Here is a 17,093-nt window from a genome sequence, read left to right as displayed (position 1 = left end):
GAAACATATCCATGTATATCTGGAACTTTTATGACAGTGGTCATATGGAATATCAGTGAGAAAAGGAGGTATTGCTCAATAAAAGGAGCTGAAATAAATTGTTATCCATATGGAAAAAGTGAAATTAAATTTCTATTTTACACCATAGACAAAAATCAACTCCAAAGGAATCAAGAGCTTATATTAAAAACCAAATTTTGAAACATTTAGTAAAAGATATAGGTGAATATCTTTTGCACCTTAGGGTGTGTAGGAAAGGATTTCATAAATAAGATACCAAAGGCACTAAATAAAGGAAATGATGGACTAACTTGACTATATTAATCTTAAGAACTTCCGTTTATAACATACCACCTTAGGGAAAGTTGACAGGTTATAAACTGGGAAAAGTCTTTTGTAAGGTGAATTACCAACAAAGGATTAATATCAAGAAATTTAGGTAACTCTTACAAATCAGTACAAAGAAGACAAATACAAACAACCTAGTACAAAATAGGCAAAGACAGAACCAGATATTTCACACATCTGGCTAATGAATATGTGACAAGATGTTCAATTTCTATAGTAATCAGGGAAACACAAATGAAGACTTCAATGAAGGAAACCAAAAAAAAAAAAGTTTGACAATACCAGGTATTAGAAAATATGTGAATAAAAAGTATTTCTTAATCATTGCTTGTGAGAATATTAATTGGTACAACTATTTTGGGAAAAGGACCTGGCATTATCTTGTAATGTTAACCATTCTCATACTCTACAGCCAAGAAATTTCACTCCTAAGAATATAAATAAAAGGAATTCTTACACATATATACCAGAAGGCAGATACAATAATGTTTGTAGGAGTATATAAGAAGAGCAAAAAGCCATAATCAACCCAAATGCCCTTTGATTAGAGAATGAATAAATTGTGATATAATCTAACAACAGAATATTATACAGCAGTAAAAATGATTGTATATAATATCTACAAAGTCATGAAATGTTATTTTAAATTATAGTTTTATGAAAATAAAATTTACTTACTGTTAAATATACAGCTTTTAAATGTATAGACTGGTGGCTTTTTATATTTGTATGCATTTGTATAACCACCACCAAGAACAACATACAGAACATTTTCTATCCCCCTAGAAAGCTCCTTTCTTCCCTTTTCTTGTCAGTAACTCTCCTTACCCTCCTCCCAAAGGTAACTACTATTCTGATCTCTTTCACCATAGATCAGTTTTATCTGTTGATGTACTTTATATAAATGGAATCTACAGTATATACTTTTTGTGGCTTCTTTCACTCAATATTATGTCTCTGAGATTCAGTTGTTGTTTGAAGGGTAGTTTTTAAATGTTACATATTACTTTGTTGTGTGAATATAGCATAATTCATTTATCAGTTCTCCCTGTTGAACATATGGGTGTTTCTACCTTTTATTAATACTAGTATAAATAAAGTTGTTATGAACATTCTTGTACAAATCTGTTTGTGGACATATGCACTCATTTTCCTTGGGTATGTATATCTAGGAGTGAAATTGCTGGATGATACAGTAGGCCTATGTTAAACTTTATTAGAAATTGCCAAAGAGTTTTCCAATTGCCAAAGAGTTGTACCACTCACTGGCAATGTGTAACAGTTCTGGTTTTTCTCTCCATCCTCTCCAATGCTTGTTATTGTCAGTAAATTTTAAATTTAGATACTCTGGTAGATATTTGATGGTGTCTCATTGTGATTTTAATTTGCATTTCCTAAACGACAAATGAAGTTGGTTAACCAATAAGTTGGTTGCTTATTGGCATTTTGAGTGTCTTCTTTTGTAAAATGCCTATTTCAAGTCTTTTCCCAATTTTTCCATTTGGTTTTATATCTTTTTCCTATTGATTTTTAGAAGTTATTTGTATATTCTATATCTGAGCCTTTTGCTGTTTGTGTGTGTATATATATGTATGTGTCATATTTAATGTCATATAAAAAATGTCATTTACAGATAAACATATAATATATAAATATACATGCAAATACATATATTTACATATATATGCACATACATTTTTTCTAGTCTATTACTTGTCTTTCCAGTTTCTTAATGGTGTCTTTTGATGAACACTTTTTACCTTTGATAAAATTCAATTTATTATTTTTTCTTTCATACTTAATGCTTTTTGTGTCCTACCCAGTAATTTTTTTTGCTTACCCTAAGGTAAGGAGGAAACCACCTATGTTTCCCACTAAAAGCTTTTATATTTTTATCCCTCATATTTATATCTTTATTGTATCATGAATTAATTTTTACATATGGTGTAATGTAGGAGTCGAGATTCATTTTTTCTCCTCAGTAATATCCAGTGGTCTCAGCAATGTAACTTTGAATGAAAAAAAGAGTAAGTCCCAAGGCATGATGCCCTTTTTATCAAGTTAAAATGATTTAAACAAAAAATAATTTTTTGAATATACATAGATATGATAAAAAATATAAAAGGGAAAGCAAAGGAATAATAATCACAAGATTCTGGATAATGGTTTCCTCAGGTGGTAGAAAGCAGGAAGACAGGATGGAGGAAAACCAGGTGGATGCAAGATATTGTCTGTTTTCTAGTTTTCTTGTTGCATAGTTATTTTACAGATGTTTATTATATGATAAATAGATGAATGAATAAATAAAAAACAAAACTTTGCATGGGTTGATAAGAATATGTCATGAGGGGGCAAGGATAATAATTCAATCCTGTGCACCTAAGGTCCAGTGAGATATACCTAAAATTGTATGATGAAATAAATAATCAAAAATAATTTTCAATGCTGTACCAACTAAAAATTTAATTAAGTCTTCCTTCAGTTTTGTTGGAAGCAAAGAAATAAAGCATCTCACTTCCAAAAGGATTTTCTGCCAAATCACTAGGTTCATTTGCTTTCTGAATACCAACACAAGAATTTTAAATTATCTTTTTGGTGCTCCAGAGATTTTTTTTAAAACATTTTAAGTAAGATTCAAGATGGGTGAAAGCTTTGCCTGGTTTTTGTAAAGTGGAAGAAGCTGACTTAAGAAAAAGAATATGGAAAGGACTACTGCAAATCCTTGCTCAAGCAGGTGAGGGAAATTGAGGGCCTTAAAATTAATTCCCTGCAAACTATCTCTGCCCATACATCCCTTGGAAATTCTTCATGTATGGCCAGGTATACACATACCCCAGTGTGAAGAATGTTGGATTGGAATATATTGAGTTACTGAGTTGGAAAGCTTCGCTCTAACTGGAACTAGAAATTCTTGGCAGGCAGTTGGAAATGTACTTCTCGGACAAGGGTAAATTGTTTAATTTCTCAAGCTGTTTCCTCCTGAAGAATAGGAATATCAATATTAGCCTTATATACTTGCATAGCTGCTATATTTGTGGAAAAAAGTCATTGAGATGACTTTGTTAGGAAAAACTTGAAAGTGGTACACAGTCGCTTACTTTACTGGTTGCTATTGTCTTGGTGTCTTGCTGCCTTGGACTCATGAGAACCGTCAGGACATGCTTGGTGATTTTCTTGGGTGCTTTCTGTCCTTTGTGGGTATTTCAGATTTATGTTATATATTTTCCTGCTATAATTTACATTAATTATTAGTCATATAAAGGGAATAGTTGAGATTACCCATGGTAAATGAGTAAAGAAAACAGGAAAAATAACTTTCTTTCTCCCCTCATTCCTTTATTCTCTGTCACTAAAGATAACCATTGTTAAGTCTCTTATGTATCCTTTCAAAAACATTCTATACATTTTTAGCACCTGCTTTACACAAATGGGTTCATATTATGCAACTCTTATTTTTTACCTAATACGAGGGCTTTCTGGAAAGTATCCATTGATGGATACAATGAATACATGGATACAATGGCTGGATACTTTCCAGACAGCCCTCATATATGTTAGAAAGATTTTCTCATATTTTTTAAAAAACCAACAACATTGTATCCCAAACCACAGATACACTATTATTTTGGAAATAGTCCTCTGTGAATATGGAACATTTAACTTCTTTCAGATCTTTCCTATTATAATCAGTGATACAACAAATGTTCTTATAAATATATGTTTGCATACTATGTCAGCTTATCTGTAGCATAAATTCTGAAGAGTGAAGTTACTGGTCAAAGAGAATATGCATTATGCATTTTCATAGGTTATTGCTAATTTACCCTCCCATAGAAAGCAAGTAAATGAGAGTGCTTGTTTCTCCACATCCTTACCATCACAGGGTATTAGCAAACCTAAATTTACACCCAACTATTAGGTGAAAATTGGCACCTTATTGTTTTGCTTTGGAGTTTGTTAATTTTTGAAGTTGACTATCCTTTTATGTTTTTAAATTCTTACATTTATTCTATTGAAAAAAATTTATTCCTAGGAACATTACAAAATGAAGTGTACTAGCTATTTGCAAAAATAGAATATGATGGCTATGAGCTAAAGATCCAGAATGTTTCCTTTAGCTTTGCCGATTTTGTGTCATACTGTCTTACCCCAGCTTGTATATGTCATGTCATGTCACTCATTCATTCATTAAAAAAATACTTATTTTTGTAGAACACTGATAGGCACTACCCTTAAAAAGATAAATGTTTTTAGATGAGGAAGTATGATTGGGTCATCATTTGTAGGGTCTGTCTACTAAGGCATTAAACTCAAATCTTGGTATTTGACCAATGTTTCTCTTCCATGAGTGTTTTTTTCCCCAAGTTTTTCAAAATAAAATTAATAGTCCTGACTATCTGTTGGTTAAACAAGTGGAAATTTATTAACTGAAAGGCTGGGTCTCTGCCTGTGATAGCCTCAGATTATCAAACTATTACTGCTGCCTTCTTGCCATTTGCTGCTTCATAGTTTGATGAGTGTCTGACCCCCTGGATGCAGCCAGTGAAGGGTGTTAAGAGGTTAGTGTTCTGATGGTGAGGTGACATAAATATAGTGTCTACCCCATTCTACCCCATTTTTGGTTGGTTGGTTGGTTGGTTCATTTATAATTTCTGTTGAACTAGAAGGCTCATGACATGTAGTCATAGGCCACTTATTTATTGGTTAGTCCAAGTATTTGATGTAATTTCTCTTTCAACTGCTGGCAAGCAAGGAGTAGGTGGTATAGTAAGTTATTGGATGGACTTGTTTTAGACAATAGGGAAAGCCTAGACTCTATACCACTGAGCCCAGGCTTGATATCACAAGTGAATATGGGAGGCAAAGAATTAAAGATTTCTAAGTAATAGATGTTTTTGTAGGGATAATACTCCTATTCTAGATCCTTTGCTCTTCTCCACAGTCTGTATGGAATGAGAAATAAGGTCATGTCTTTGAGTCCAAAGGCATTCTGCTTTACACACCTAAAGTGTCAGTTGCCAAGCTCTAGGTTGTATGTATGTATATGTGAACCAGGCATTTGAAAGATTGCTACAGATGCAGATTCAAGACGATGCAGGCAACCTTTGCTTTTCATGGTAGCACAGGATGGTAAAAATGACAGTGCAGGCTGAAATTGTGAACAATTATCTTAATAAACAATGAGAAAAATTATGATTGTTCTATGTCTGTTAAAATTTTTTGTAAAAACATTGAAAACTTTCTGGTATAGATACATAGGGAAAGGAAACAAAAGTAAAACTAATGTTCATTTAGCACTCTGTAATTTAGAATATTAGAAATACTAAAGATTAAACTATCTTTTGTGGGAAAATACTTATCAAGATTAGTTTAAATAGTGCTTGCCTTCTTTGTGTCATAGAATTTATAATTACAGAGGAAGTGTCTTTTTTATGCCTTGGCAAATACTCTTGAATGGTGGCAGTGTCCACATTCCCACAGTCAGCTGTTTCTTCTGTTATTCCATGTAAATTTAATTTGAATTTCACTGCCAGCATTATCACTTTTCTTTTCTTTGCTTCAATTTCATCTTTGTTGGCTAATTCGCTGGGAAACAAGGAGGTAATGCAACTGTACACTTAGCTGTCTGTATATAAACTGAATAGCAGATGCCAAGTGTTCAGTCACCACCAGCCTTTTAAAGAAGTGATGTAATCAGTCACTGATCATAATGTGCATCTGTTTGATTTGTGGACTAAAGAGCTTACAGTGAAGTTTGACCTTTATGCAATTATAATTAATATGCCACAGTGACTGAAATTTGAATTCTGCTATTGGGGAACTGATGCTGTTTACCTAAATCATGATAACTGGAATTCTTGCGTATCAGGACTGTACAAAGCAAGGACTGCCTAAATAAATGGGCTATCACATCATACTGATTGCATATGAGTTCTGTAGTAATTATAATTCTGTTGGGCATGATGGTTGTACATTGAGCTCACTCTTTTTAAGGTTTCTTGGAGGTAACTTACAGAATGTAAATGTTTATTTTGCTGTCTGTATCAGTATAAGCCAAATTATGCATTGGTAACAAGTGATTCCCAAATCTTAGTGCTCTTAATACTTCTGTTGCATATTGGCTGGGAGGAGGGGATCGAGGCTTTGTTTCACTTTGCCCTCACTCGGGGACCTTGGCTGAGGGAGGCTCCATCTCTGTGCTTCTGTAGTTACCAGAGCAGGAATTGGGAACATGATGAATTGTATACTATGTCTTGAAGTTTCCACCCAGAAATAATATATACCATTTCCAATCACATTTCACTGGCCAAAGTAATTCACATGGTGATGTCCCAAAGTGGCAGAGAGTGAAATTCTGACATGTGCCTAGAAGGAAGAAATGTTGAGTGAGCAACATTAGTGACTACTACAGTATCCAAAGAGTTAACCTGGGGAGAGTTTATTAGGGCAGGGCAACCAAGAACTGGAATTACAGACATAGATATGACAGATTGTCACTCTCTGAGAGTGAAAGAAGCAAATTGAAGCAAAATTGTGTGTACTTGCATTCTAGGAGCCTGGACACTGATTTTATGAAAATTAGGGTAAAAGGTCAAGATGAGGCCAAGTACTTGTAAGAGAGCATAGATGGATCGTAGAAATCAGGCAGAGCCCTGGAGATCAGAACTCATTCTAATGAGAACTCTGAGACTAACTACCATTCTTAGATGACTTCAACTCTTTTATGGTTACTGTCTCTGAGCCTCCATCTGCGGTTCACCTGGGTTTAAGTTGACTACATCTTTGGGAGTTCTGGGATACCTGACAGGGATGAATCTTAAATTGAGCCCTGAAGGAAATGTAGGCTGTAGGTTGGCAGAGAGGAATGGCAAGGGCATTCTAGGAATAAGTGGGTAAAGTATGAATGAGTGCAATCAGTATAAGGGGTAATAGGATGCTATGAAAGTGGTAAGAATATTGACCTTCTTAAAACAGGGTGACATAGGAGAACCGCAGGGAATAAATTGGATGATGATCCTCATTTTTAGTTATTATAATTCCATCCTTAATGTTTGCCTGTGCATTTAACCATGAATATATTAAACTCACCAAAACCTCAACAGTGTATTCGAATAGTACCCTTAAAGTGCCCTGTCTCATAGTTTTCTGTGTGATGCTTAACACTTCAGTACATCCACATACCAGATTAATTAGAAATTGCTCCATAGCTGTGCTCACACCTGAATTTCTCATGTTCATCTAAATGTGATCCAAGCTTCTTGTCCAAATTTTCTGTAACAATCTTGAATTGGGGGCAAAAATATTTAAGACATACCTAGTCAAGGCAGGAGCCATTTGAGCCTGCATTCATGTATTTTTCAGCACATAAAATGGGGTATTATATTTGGGAAACTATAGATAATATATGGTCAATTTTGGTATAGTCATATGTAGGGTAAGAAAAGTACACTGAGTCAGTTATAATCAACCACATTGTATCTAAATTTTCCAGACAGATAAGGGCTTTCCAATCAAATATCTGTATCAAATATCTGTATTCTCAGACAAAGCACTTGACTAATCAACTGAATATAGATTTTTTACCTAGGCATTTTGATGTTGTATAGACTTACCTAAAGGTTGGACCCACTAGCAACTTCTTTCATTCTTTCAGCCTCCCTATCAGTTTTCTAGGAACAGCACTACAAGGGGTCTTTGGGTTCCAGGAAATTGATCTATGGAGTGTTCTTTGCACAAGCACACTGCATTGTACTTAAAAGCCTGACGATTTCCCTCTCTAAACTTTGACATATTGTAAGTCAGTGGTCCCCAACCTTTTTGGAACCGGGGACTGGTTTCATGGAAGACAATTTTTCTGCAGGATGTGGGGAGGGGATGGTTTTGAGATGATTCAAGCGCATTACATTTATTGTGCAGTCAAACCTCTCTGCTAATGATAATCTGTATTTGCAGCCACTCCCCAGAGCTAGCACCACTGTCTCAGCTCCACCTCCAATCATCAGGCATTAGATTCTCATAACGAGCGCACAACCGAGATCCCTTGTATGCACAGTTTACAGTAAGGTTCGCACTCTTATGAGAATCTAATGTGCTGCTGCTGATCTGACAGGAGGCGGAGCTTATGTGGTGATGTGAATGATGGGGAGCAGCTGTAAATACAGATGAAGCTTTGCTTGCTCACCTGCCGCTCACCTCCTGCTGTACAGCCTGGTCCCTAACAGGCCATGGGCTCATAGCAGTCTGAGGCCCAGGGGCTCAGGACCACAGTTGTAAGTGATATTATGTAAGAGATGTGAGCCATATCAGTACAGGGAGTGTGCTCCAATGGGCTTCAGAAGCTTTCTTATTTATTCAGCATTGTAATTTTTCCATGTGACTGTTACTGAATTTGGGAGAATATATTACTAAAAGATATAGGAATCTTTTCAATTGTCTAAGCTGTTTATAACATCAAAAATTCATTGTTAATATAGGGCAATACACTTTCTTCAGTGAGACCAATCAATGTATTAGAAATGATGAAAGAATGGAAAAATAACCCAGAAAGTGATGAGGAAAATACAACAGATGAGAATAATCAGTCCATTCAAGGCAAGTTGGAAAGTTACCAGCCTTGGGGAAATGTTCTTGATGTCAGTAGCACTTCCCATGAAGAGGAGGAAAAACAGGTAAGAAGAACCAGCCAAATAAGTAGGAAGACAAATTGTTTCATTTCTCCAAAATGTAAAATACCCTCACAACACTTGGGATATTTTTTGCAACTCTGTTTTGTTGTTAGTTTGTAACAAAGGGCCTGCATTATACAGCAAGTGAAGTTCTTTCTGCCTTATAGGCTATCATGATTTAACAATGTGGCCTACATATTTATTTTAAGATCAGTGATTACGTAGAGCAGGGGTCTACACACTTTTTCTGTAAGAGAACAAATAGTAAATATTTTAGGCTTTGTAGGCCATAATAGTCCCTGTCACAACTACTCAACTCTGATATTATAGCATGAAAACAGCCATAGACAATAAATGAATGAGTATGGCCATGTTCCAACTAAACTTTTTTTTTTTTAACAAAAACCGATGGTATAACAGATGTGGCCCATGCATCAAATTAATAATTTTTTACTTTACCAGGTTACAGAATTTGGAATGGGCCTATGTACTACTTAGAAAATAATTGTTACATTATCCAGTTATTTGTGTCTAATTTTATGATAACTAAAAATTTTTATATGGGTTTATCAGTTTACCTTATTAGTTCTGAATACAGGTTTTTTTTTAATGAATAGAATTCAGTAACATTTTGATTAATTCTAGATTGTGGTATATTAACTGGATATCCTGACAATGTTTACCCTCCCCCAACCCCCACTTTCTTAGAACACAGAAAACACTTTTAAAAACTGATACAATGGACTTCATAAAAATGAAACACATTTGTTCATTAAAAGCATATTAAGAACAGAAATAAGCAAACCACAGACAGGGAGAAAATATTTGCAGTAAATATTAATATATATGAAAAAGGACTTATATCCAGAGTATAGAGACAATTCCTACAACTCAATAAGGCAACTCAATTTTTAAAATGGTCATTAGACTTGAACAGATACTTCACATAGGAAAATATATATAAGTAGTCAATAAGCATATGAAAAGATGCTCAACATTATTAGTCAAATAATGTAAATTAAAGCCATGATGAGGTATCACTACACACTTTCTATAATGGCCAAAATTAAATACTGGCAAGTTCAAATAGTGGCAAGGATATGGAACAACTGGACTTCTCCTACATTGCAGAATGCAGAATGGTACGGTTCTTTCAGAATAGTTTGGCAGTTTCTTATAAAGTTAAGCATTCATTTACCATTTACTCAGCAATCCGAAATTCACAAAAAGATTTGTAGGATATGTTTATAGCAGCTCTCTATATAAGCAGCCCCAAACTGGAAACAACCCAAATGTTCATTACCAGAAGAATGGGTAAACAAATTGCGGTATATCCATACAATGGAGTACTACTTGGCAAGAGAAAAGGAATGAGTTGTTGATACATGAATGAATCTCAAAAACTTGTTTCAGTAGTATGAGAATCTACAAATATCTCAATAAAAATTTCAATTAAAACTGTTAAGCAAAAACAAGTCAGATACAAAAGAGTACATACTATATTCTTTTTCATTTACGTGAAGTTTTAGAAAAGGCAAAACTCATTTATACTGAAAAAATCAGAACAGTTGTTTCCCCCAGGATAAGAGAGTTCACTGGGTTGTGGCATGAAGGAACTTTCCGGGGAATTGTTCTATTTCTTTATTGTGGTGTTGGTAATACAGGTGTATGCATTTGTCAGAACTCATCAAACTGTACACTTGATATTTGTACATTCTAGTATATATAAATTATACCTTAGTTACAAAGAAAATAAAGATATTTACATCTTTCTAATTTGCAAGTTAGATTTAACTTTCTTTGACTCCATTCAAGACCCAGATCTTTATGTGAGTAACCTTATAAAAGAAGTCTATATGTTTGGAAGCTGATTTCTCTTCTTCTGCATGCTTTTTGTTCCCTTCCTTTTTTCTTCTGAAAACCACAGGAATGTGAGAGGAGGGCGACCAGTACACGCAAAACTATAGCAGAAAACTTGTCTCAGAATTTTGTCATTTGGACCTTGTGCAGGCCTATAATTTGAATGTGTGACTCTAGAAATGGTTGCTATGGTGATAAACCACTTTACTTAAATAGCATGTATTTTACTTAAAATTCAGAGAAATGGTAACAGTTTCTAGTAATCATGCACTGGTATTAACTTGCGGGGATATGCCTGGAGCTTACAGGTTTTGCATCCATTATCACCAGATAAGTTCATCAGGTTAAAGCTATGCTAGTGAATAATGAAATATGTATATTTAGCCCAATTTTCTTGTTACATAGCTCCCCTTGCACATATGGAGCCTCCTTTTCAAGATTAATAATATGAGCTGGAGAAAGCAGGCCAAGGGTACTGAATTACAAAAAGGTGAAACTGGAGGGAACCTTGTAAGGTCATCTTTTCCATCATTCTGCCTCCAGAACAACTGGCTATTCTTCAGCTATCCCAAATGGTACAAATTTGTCAAAGATGAAGAACAATTGAAATGCTGCGTGGGGCAGCCCCTGGTGTAACTAACCATCCTGACTGACTGCAGCACTCAGCGATGCCATCTGGCTCCACAGTGCTGAAATCTGCCCCCTTCTTCATTTTATAGATTTTGAATATATATCCTCTTATTCTTTATCTTTTGAGATTGAAGAGCTCTCTTATAAAGAAACCTCCACCCTTAATCATATTAGTAGCTTGTCTGTAAACAATCTCTGTCCCTTTATATCTGTTTAAGCTGGTTGCAATGTTTCAGGTGTGAACTTGTCACGATTTTATATAAGGATAGAAACTTTTTTCTTTGATTTCTAAGATGCTTTCTGATGATATCCAGGTTTTCTTGACCATTGTGCAGCAGTACATTAGCCGAGTACCTTTATCTTCAGAGAACAGTCTACAATGATTTTTAGGCCCTCTGTTGCATTGATAAATGGATGGCCAACAGTCTTGTAATGACAATTTAGAATCTTGCCCCCAGAACTGAATATAGAAATTCTTCTGTCATCTGTCTCCCCCTTCGTACAATCTTATGGGAGCTCATCATCTTCTATTTGCTTTTCATGACCTGGAAGATCTTATAGCCTTGGCAATTTCATTTTTCATTTCTCTGTTCTATTACTTACAAAACTATAAAATTGCATCAGTGACAGCATAGATCCCTGAGGAATCCCACTAGCTATGAGAGAAGAAAAGGAGAAGCCCCAAACTTAGATAATCTATAACCTAACAAAAGAAATCTCCAAAAAATTAAGATTTGTTCATGTTCCTAGATAAAGCCTGGAAGCTGGAATTTGCCTTGGCCATTTGTTTTCCAAGGAGATGAGAGGCTTGGCTTTTTGTGAAGAAAACTACAGTTCAGCCTGAAGGGTACAGTGGTGGCCATTGTGCATCCATGTTCGAATTTTTCGATAGTTCTATCTTTTTGATAGGGAATAGTTTTGATGAGGGGGTATTTAAGAGGGGAGTCTCAGACTCTTTAGAAAAACTATTAGTATTCGGCTTCCTAAACAATGCCATCCTAAACTTAATGCAACTACAAGTTAGCTAAGAGAAATGTAAGGTACACACACAGTATTTTACAAGGGAAACACATAAGCATTCTAAACATTTGCATAAAGGGAAGTAGATCTGCATTGATGTTACCAGGAAGTGAAGGAACAAATATCATGATTTGTTTCAGTGCAACCAGTGTTAGGCTGATTTGGGAACTAAATTAAAATATGGTCAATTATATTAGTTATAACATGTGTTAAAACCAAATTGAGGCCAGCTTCAATGGCTCACACCTGTAATTCCAGCACTTTGGGAGGCCAAGGCAGAATTGCTTGAGGCCAGGAGTTCAAGACCAGCCTGGGCAACATAGTGAGACCCTGTCTCTACATAAAATTGAAAAAAAAAAAAGTTAGCCAAGTGTGGTGGCACACACCTGTAGTCCCAGCTACTTGGGAGGCTGAGGCAGGATTGCTTGAGCCCAGGAGTCTGAGATTGCAGTGAGCTGTGATCATGCCACTGCACTCCATCCTGGGCTACACAAAGAGACCCTGTCTCTAAAAACAAAAATAAAAACAAAACATACCAAATTGACAAAGAAATAAGAAAACAGGCACTTTTATATGCTGCTGGTAAGAGTATAAGTTGGTACAACTCCAGTGGAAGGCAATATGGTGATATCTTTCAAAATTATAAATCCATAAACAATTTGACCCAGGAATTCCACTTTTAAAATATATATCCTGTATATATACTTACACATATGCAAAATGACACAGGTACAAGACTATTGACAGCAATGCTATTTGTACCAGCAGAAGATTGGAAAAAAACCTGAATATTCATTGTGAAGGGACTGACTAAATAAATTATATCTAAACAAGAGAATACTGCACAGCCAGGAAAAAGAATAAGGACATTTTTATGAATTGACATGGAATGATCAAGGTAATTGTTAGTTGAAAAAACATCAAGGTGTAAAAGAGTTTTTACAGTTGGCTACCATTTGTGTAAAAACCAGGGAAGAAAGCATGTTGATAGATGGGTTAGATTGAACCATATGAAATTGCCATTATTAGACTGATTTTGACCTGCAGCCAAAGGAAATGATAACAGAATGATAACCAATTTCATTTGATTCCACCTAATATTTGCTTGAGGATGCATATGATCTCTCTGGAAGTGGATACTGTAAATTGACAATATTGGTTGTCTTTGATGGGGCAGAGTTGAGTTAACTAGGGGGCAAGGAGGAGATTTTGAACATTGTGAATATTAAATCATGGGGATGTACTACCTATTTAAGAAATCACTAAAATTATAAGTAAATGTGGCTGAGGAATATAATTTTCTCATTTTGCTATAGAATGAAATAGAAAAAATCATGTTTCTATACCAAAGCAACTAAACATTTTGGTTTAGTTTTCTTTTTCCTTCCACTTTGCCAGAAAATTCTGATAATGATCTTCAAATATTGTATCCAAGAAGAAAATACCAGAGCCTATAGAGATTTTGGAAAAAAGAAAAAGAAAAAAAAAACCTACATCACTAATCCTGTCCACAGACACTGTTTCTGAGTATTTCTTCCTGGTGACTGCAACTTCTAAGTCTATTTTAATGACTTAAGTACATTAACAAATGGAACAGTGAGAAAGAATAGAAACATTAAGCCAGATATGAATATGAGCACATTAAAAAGAAAATGACTGAATCTCCATTCCTAGTCTATAGAATATTGGTTGTAGTGGACATGTTAAAAAACATTTCCTTAACTGCTTGCATGATAACTCACAATCCAAGTAGAAATGTCAAAAGAGAGAAGGTTACACTTAGATTCACCTTTTAATAGGATTTATGTATAAAATTAATTAAATTTTATGAATTGAAACTTTCAAGATAGATTCTGTATCTTAGGGACCAGAACTATACTAAGCAAAGCAACTTGTCCTCAGCCAGATACTAGAACATCAGAGATGTCGCATCCTCACCTTCCTGCTGAACATAAGGAGTCTTCAATAAGAGAATGCAAACTATATTAATGAATCCTGAAGAATTTTTAATATTTTCTACTTCTTAAAAGATTACACAGAGAAGCAACCCAGAATTTTCCTTAGGGTGTGGGGAAACTAGAGATAATAACCTTTTTACATTTCAAATTTTATACAAGTTAACTTTTCAAGGTTCAAAGTGATTTTTAAGTATTACCTGCTCAAGAATTAGCGTACTCTGCTATAAAGTCAGACACAAGGGATGATCTGAGGAGGCACACATTTAAGGGCTGTCTGCAATAAGCAAACATCAGGCAGATGTTTTCTTTCTTGAAATACAGGTACCAAAAAGTGTCAATGACCCAAAGTTTTGCTGCAGCCCTGGGAAATCATGTATTTATTGGGTAATATATATTAAGTGCTTACCACTGGGTATAAAACATGGTCATTGCATCACAAGAGCCTGAATGACCAAAGAAACACCAGATTCATTTGTGTTACGTGTAATCTTGTCACATTCTTTGAAAAGTGTTAACCTGATTATTAACTCATATGTACTGCAACTTTCAGTTTACCCAGGTATTAAGCTTGTGAGCCCTTTCCCAGATCGTTCTGTGTAAATGAGAGCTTGCTGTATCTCTACCCTTGTCTTGGCCCCTGTCCTCCTTAGTAGGTATCTTAAGACTTTCTCTGCTCTTTTGGAACTCTATGCTCAGCTTCATTTAATTAAGAGTGATCACTTTTAAAATGGGCCTAAGGTAAAAATGGACTTTACTTTCCTCATGACAGTGCGATTTGAGATCACTTCCTCCTCTACTGAGGAGTGAGGTGACCTAAGAAAATGCAAGTGACTGTTAAAATCCCATCTGCTTGTTTCATACTTTGAAGCCCATGAAGTGCTTTCATGGCCACCCCTGAAGTATAGTCTTGTGATAACCCCTCATAGTAAATGTGCAAATATTATTTTTCCCCATTTTTAACAGGACTTGAGACTCGAAGAGGTCTATAGACCTGCCCAAGTGGTGTGACTGGAATTAGTAGCCAGTCTCTGGAATTAATGCAGAAGAATGATGAGAATGTGGGTGTGGGCCATATGCAGCCGCTTTGTGCCCAGCTTGGAAAGAATAGTCACAGTGTACTTCTCAGGGTATCCATACATTTGTCAAGCTGGTGTAGAAATCTCTAAGGATGAAATGAGATGAGTACAAGTATGTCCAAGTGGACTTCCCTGTATAAATGTTACCAGACATTTACTTTCATTTTGCATGGCGGAGATTTTTAAATTGGGCCTGTGCAGTCTGCTCCACACCAAACACTAAGCAATTCAGTTAGCTTGAAGGTACAAAAGGAGCTTTCTTTGGCATTTGATAATTTTACAATGCGAGTCGTTTATATCCCATATCTAGAGAGTGCCCCACCTTGCAAATGCTGGAAAACTTTGTGGTTTCCTGCTTCTTTGAACTGATGTGTGTTACTTGGTGTCTGAAAATTAATCCAGGACTTTCCTTTTATTTGTAGTCCACTTCTGAAAAATTTCCTGCGACCAGTGAGAAGGCAGATATGGACAGCGTTGACATGTGCTATTCCAGAGTCTTTCCAGTTAAACTCAAGGAAGAAATAGAGAAAACCCCTATGACTTCAAGCCAAGGAACAGTACTCAAAGACGTTGCTAAATCCATGGCCCTGGCTAGAACCAAAAAGAAACCCTAAGGTTCTCTCCAGTGCTGGACAGTACAGAAACAGGACTGCTCTTATTAGCACTAAAGTGAGGGGAGAGAGGGAAGAGGACAGCACTATGCCAAGCTTGTAGCCTTTTAGCTCTGCTGAGCCCTGCCATGTGTTTGCAGGTTAAAATTGAAGCTAGTTATCGCCAAAGCAGTGTAAACTGCACATGGTATTAAAGGACAGCCACCAGGAGGCTTGGCAGTGGGCTGTGGCTGAAATCAACTCAAGATGTTGTTTAGGGGGACAGATGCCCTCAATGCAAGGCTGTGGGCATACTTGCTCAGTTTTGCTTCAAATTCTTATATTTAGGCACAGTTATTTATAGGGGAAAACAAGAGGCCAAATTTGGTAATGGAGGTTCCAAATAATTATGTGCACTTTGCACTAGAAGACTTTGTTAGAAAATTAATTACTAATAAACTTGCCATAGGCATTATAGCAGAAGTGCTTCAGTCATTCACATGTGTTCTTATGATTTTAGGTTGCTATAGATTATTTAAGAAAACTTTAAGCGTAGAAAAATAGGAGATTTTGTAATTGCTTGCCATTAACTTGCTGCTAAATTCCCAATGTATTGATTAAATCAATAAAAACCTGATGTTACCCATGCACATTAATTTTTATATTAACAAGAGGTAAATATAGTAAGGCCCTCTACACCTTTATGCAAATTATGCACTTGGACTGCTGCGGAGGTGGTAGGCATACGTCTTTGGGGAAGGTCATGAGGCTGGTTACAGAGGAAAATGCATCATTACTCTTAGCATTATAGGGGTCTCCTTTCCACCTGCCATTCAGAGTTAAACTGGGTGAATAGATGTTTCCCTTGCCTTCACAAGCAAATTCTAAAGAAACAATTTACAATTGCCTTTACTTTTATAAAGTGGTAACCTAGTGGCATTCCAA

At 35.6% G+C, this 17,093-nt stretch overlaps 1 protein-coding gene across 3 annotated transcripts in view; it reads left to right on the top strand.

Annotated features, from left to right (window-relative positions):
• The window catches only part of STK33 (serine/threonine kinase 33), a 129,310-nt gene extending 112,516 nt beyond the window's left edge, over nt 1-16,794 (top strand). For all 3 annotated transcript variants that reach the window (XM_045557460.1, XM_045557459.1, XM_045557458.1), the window contains 2 exons: nt 8,823-9,017; nt 15,981-16,794. In XM_045557460.1, coding sequence (XP_045413416.1) covers nt 8,823-9,017; nt 15,981-16,172 — 387 coding nt within the window. In that variant the 3' untranslated portion in view covers nt 16,173-16,794. The remainder of the gene's footprint in view (nt 1-8,822; nt 9,018-15,980) is intronic.
• Nucleotides 16,795-17,093: the final 299 nt, after the last annotated feature.

The sequence above is a fragment of the Lemur catta genome, chromosome 7 (assembly GCF_020740605.2).
Source record: "Lemur catta isolate mLemCat1 chromosome 7, mLemCat1.pri, whole genome shotgun sequence".
Lineage (NCBI taxonomy): Eukaryota > Metazoa > Chordata > Mammalia > Primates > Lemuridae > Lemur > Lemur catta.
Note: the sequence above shows the minus strand (reverse complement) of the source record. Positions and strands in the feature narration are given on the sequence as shown.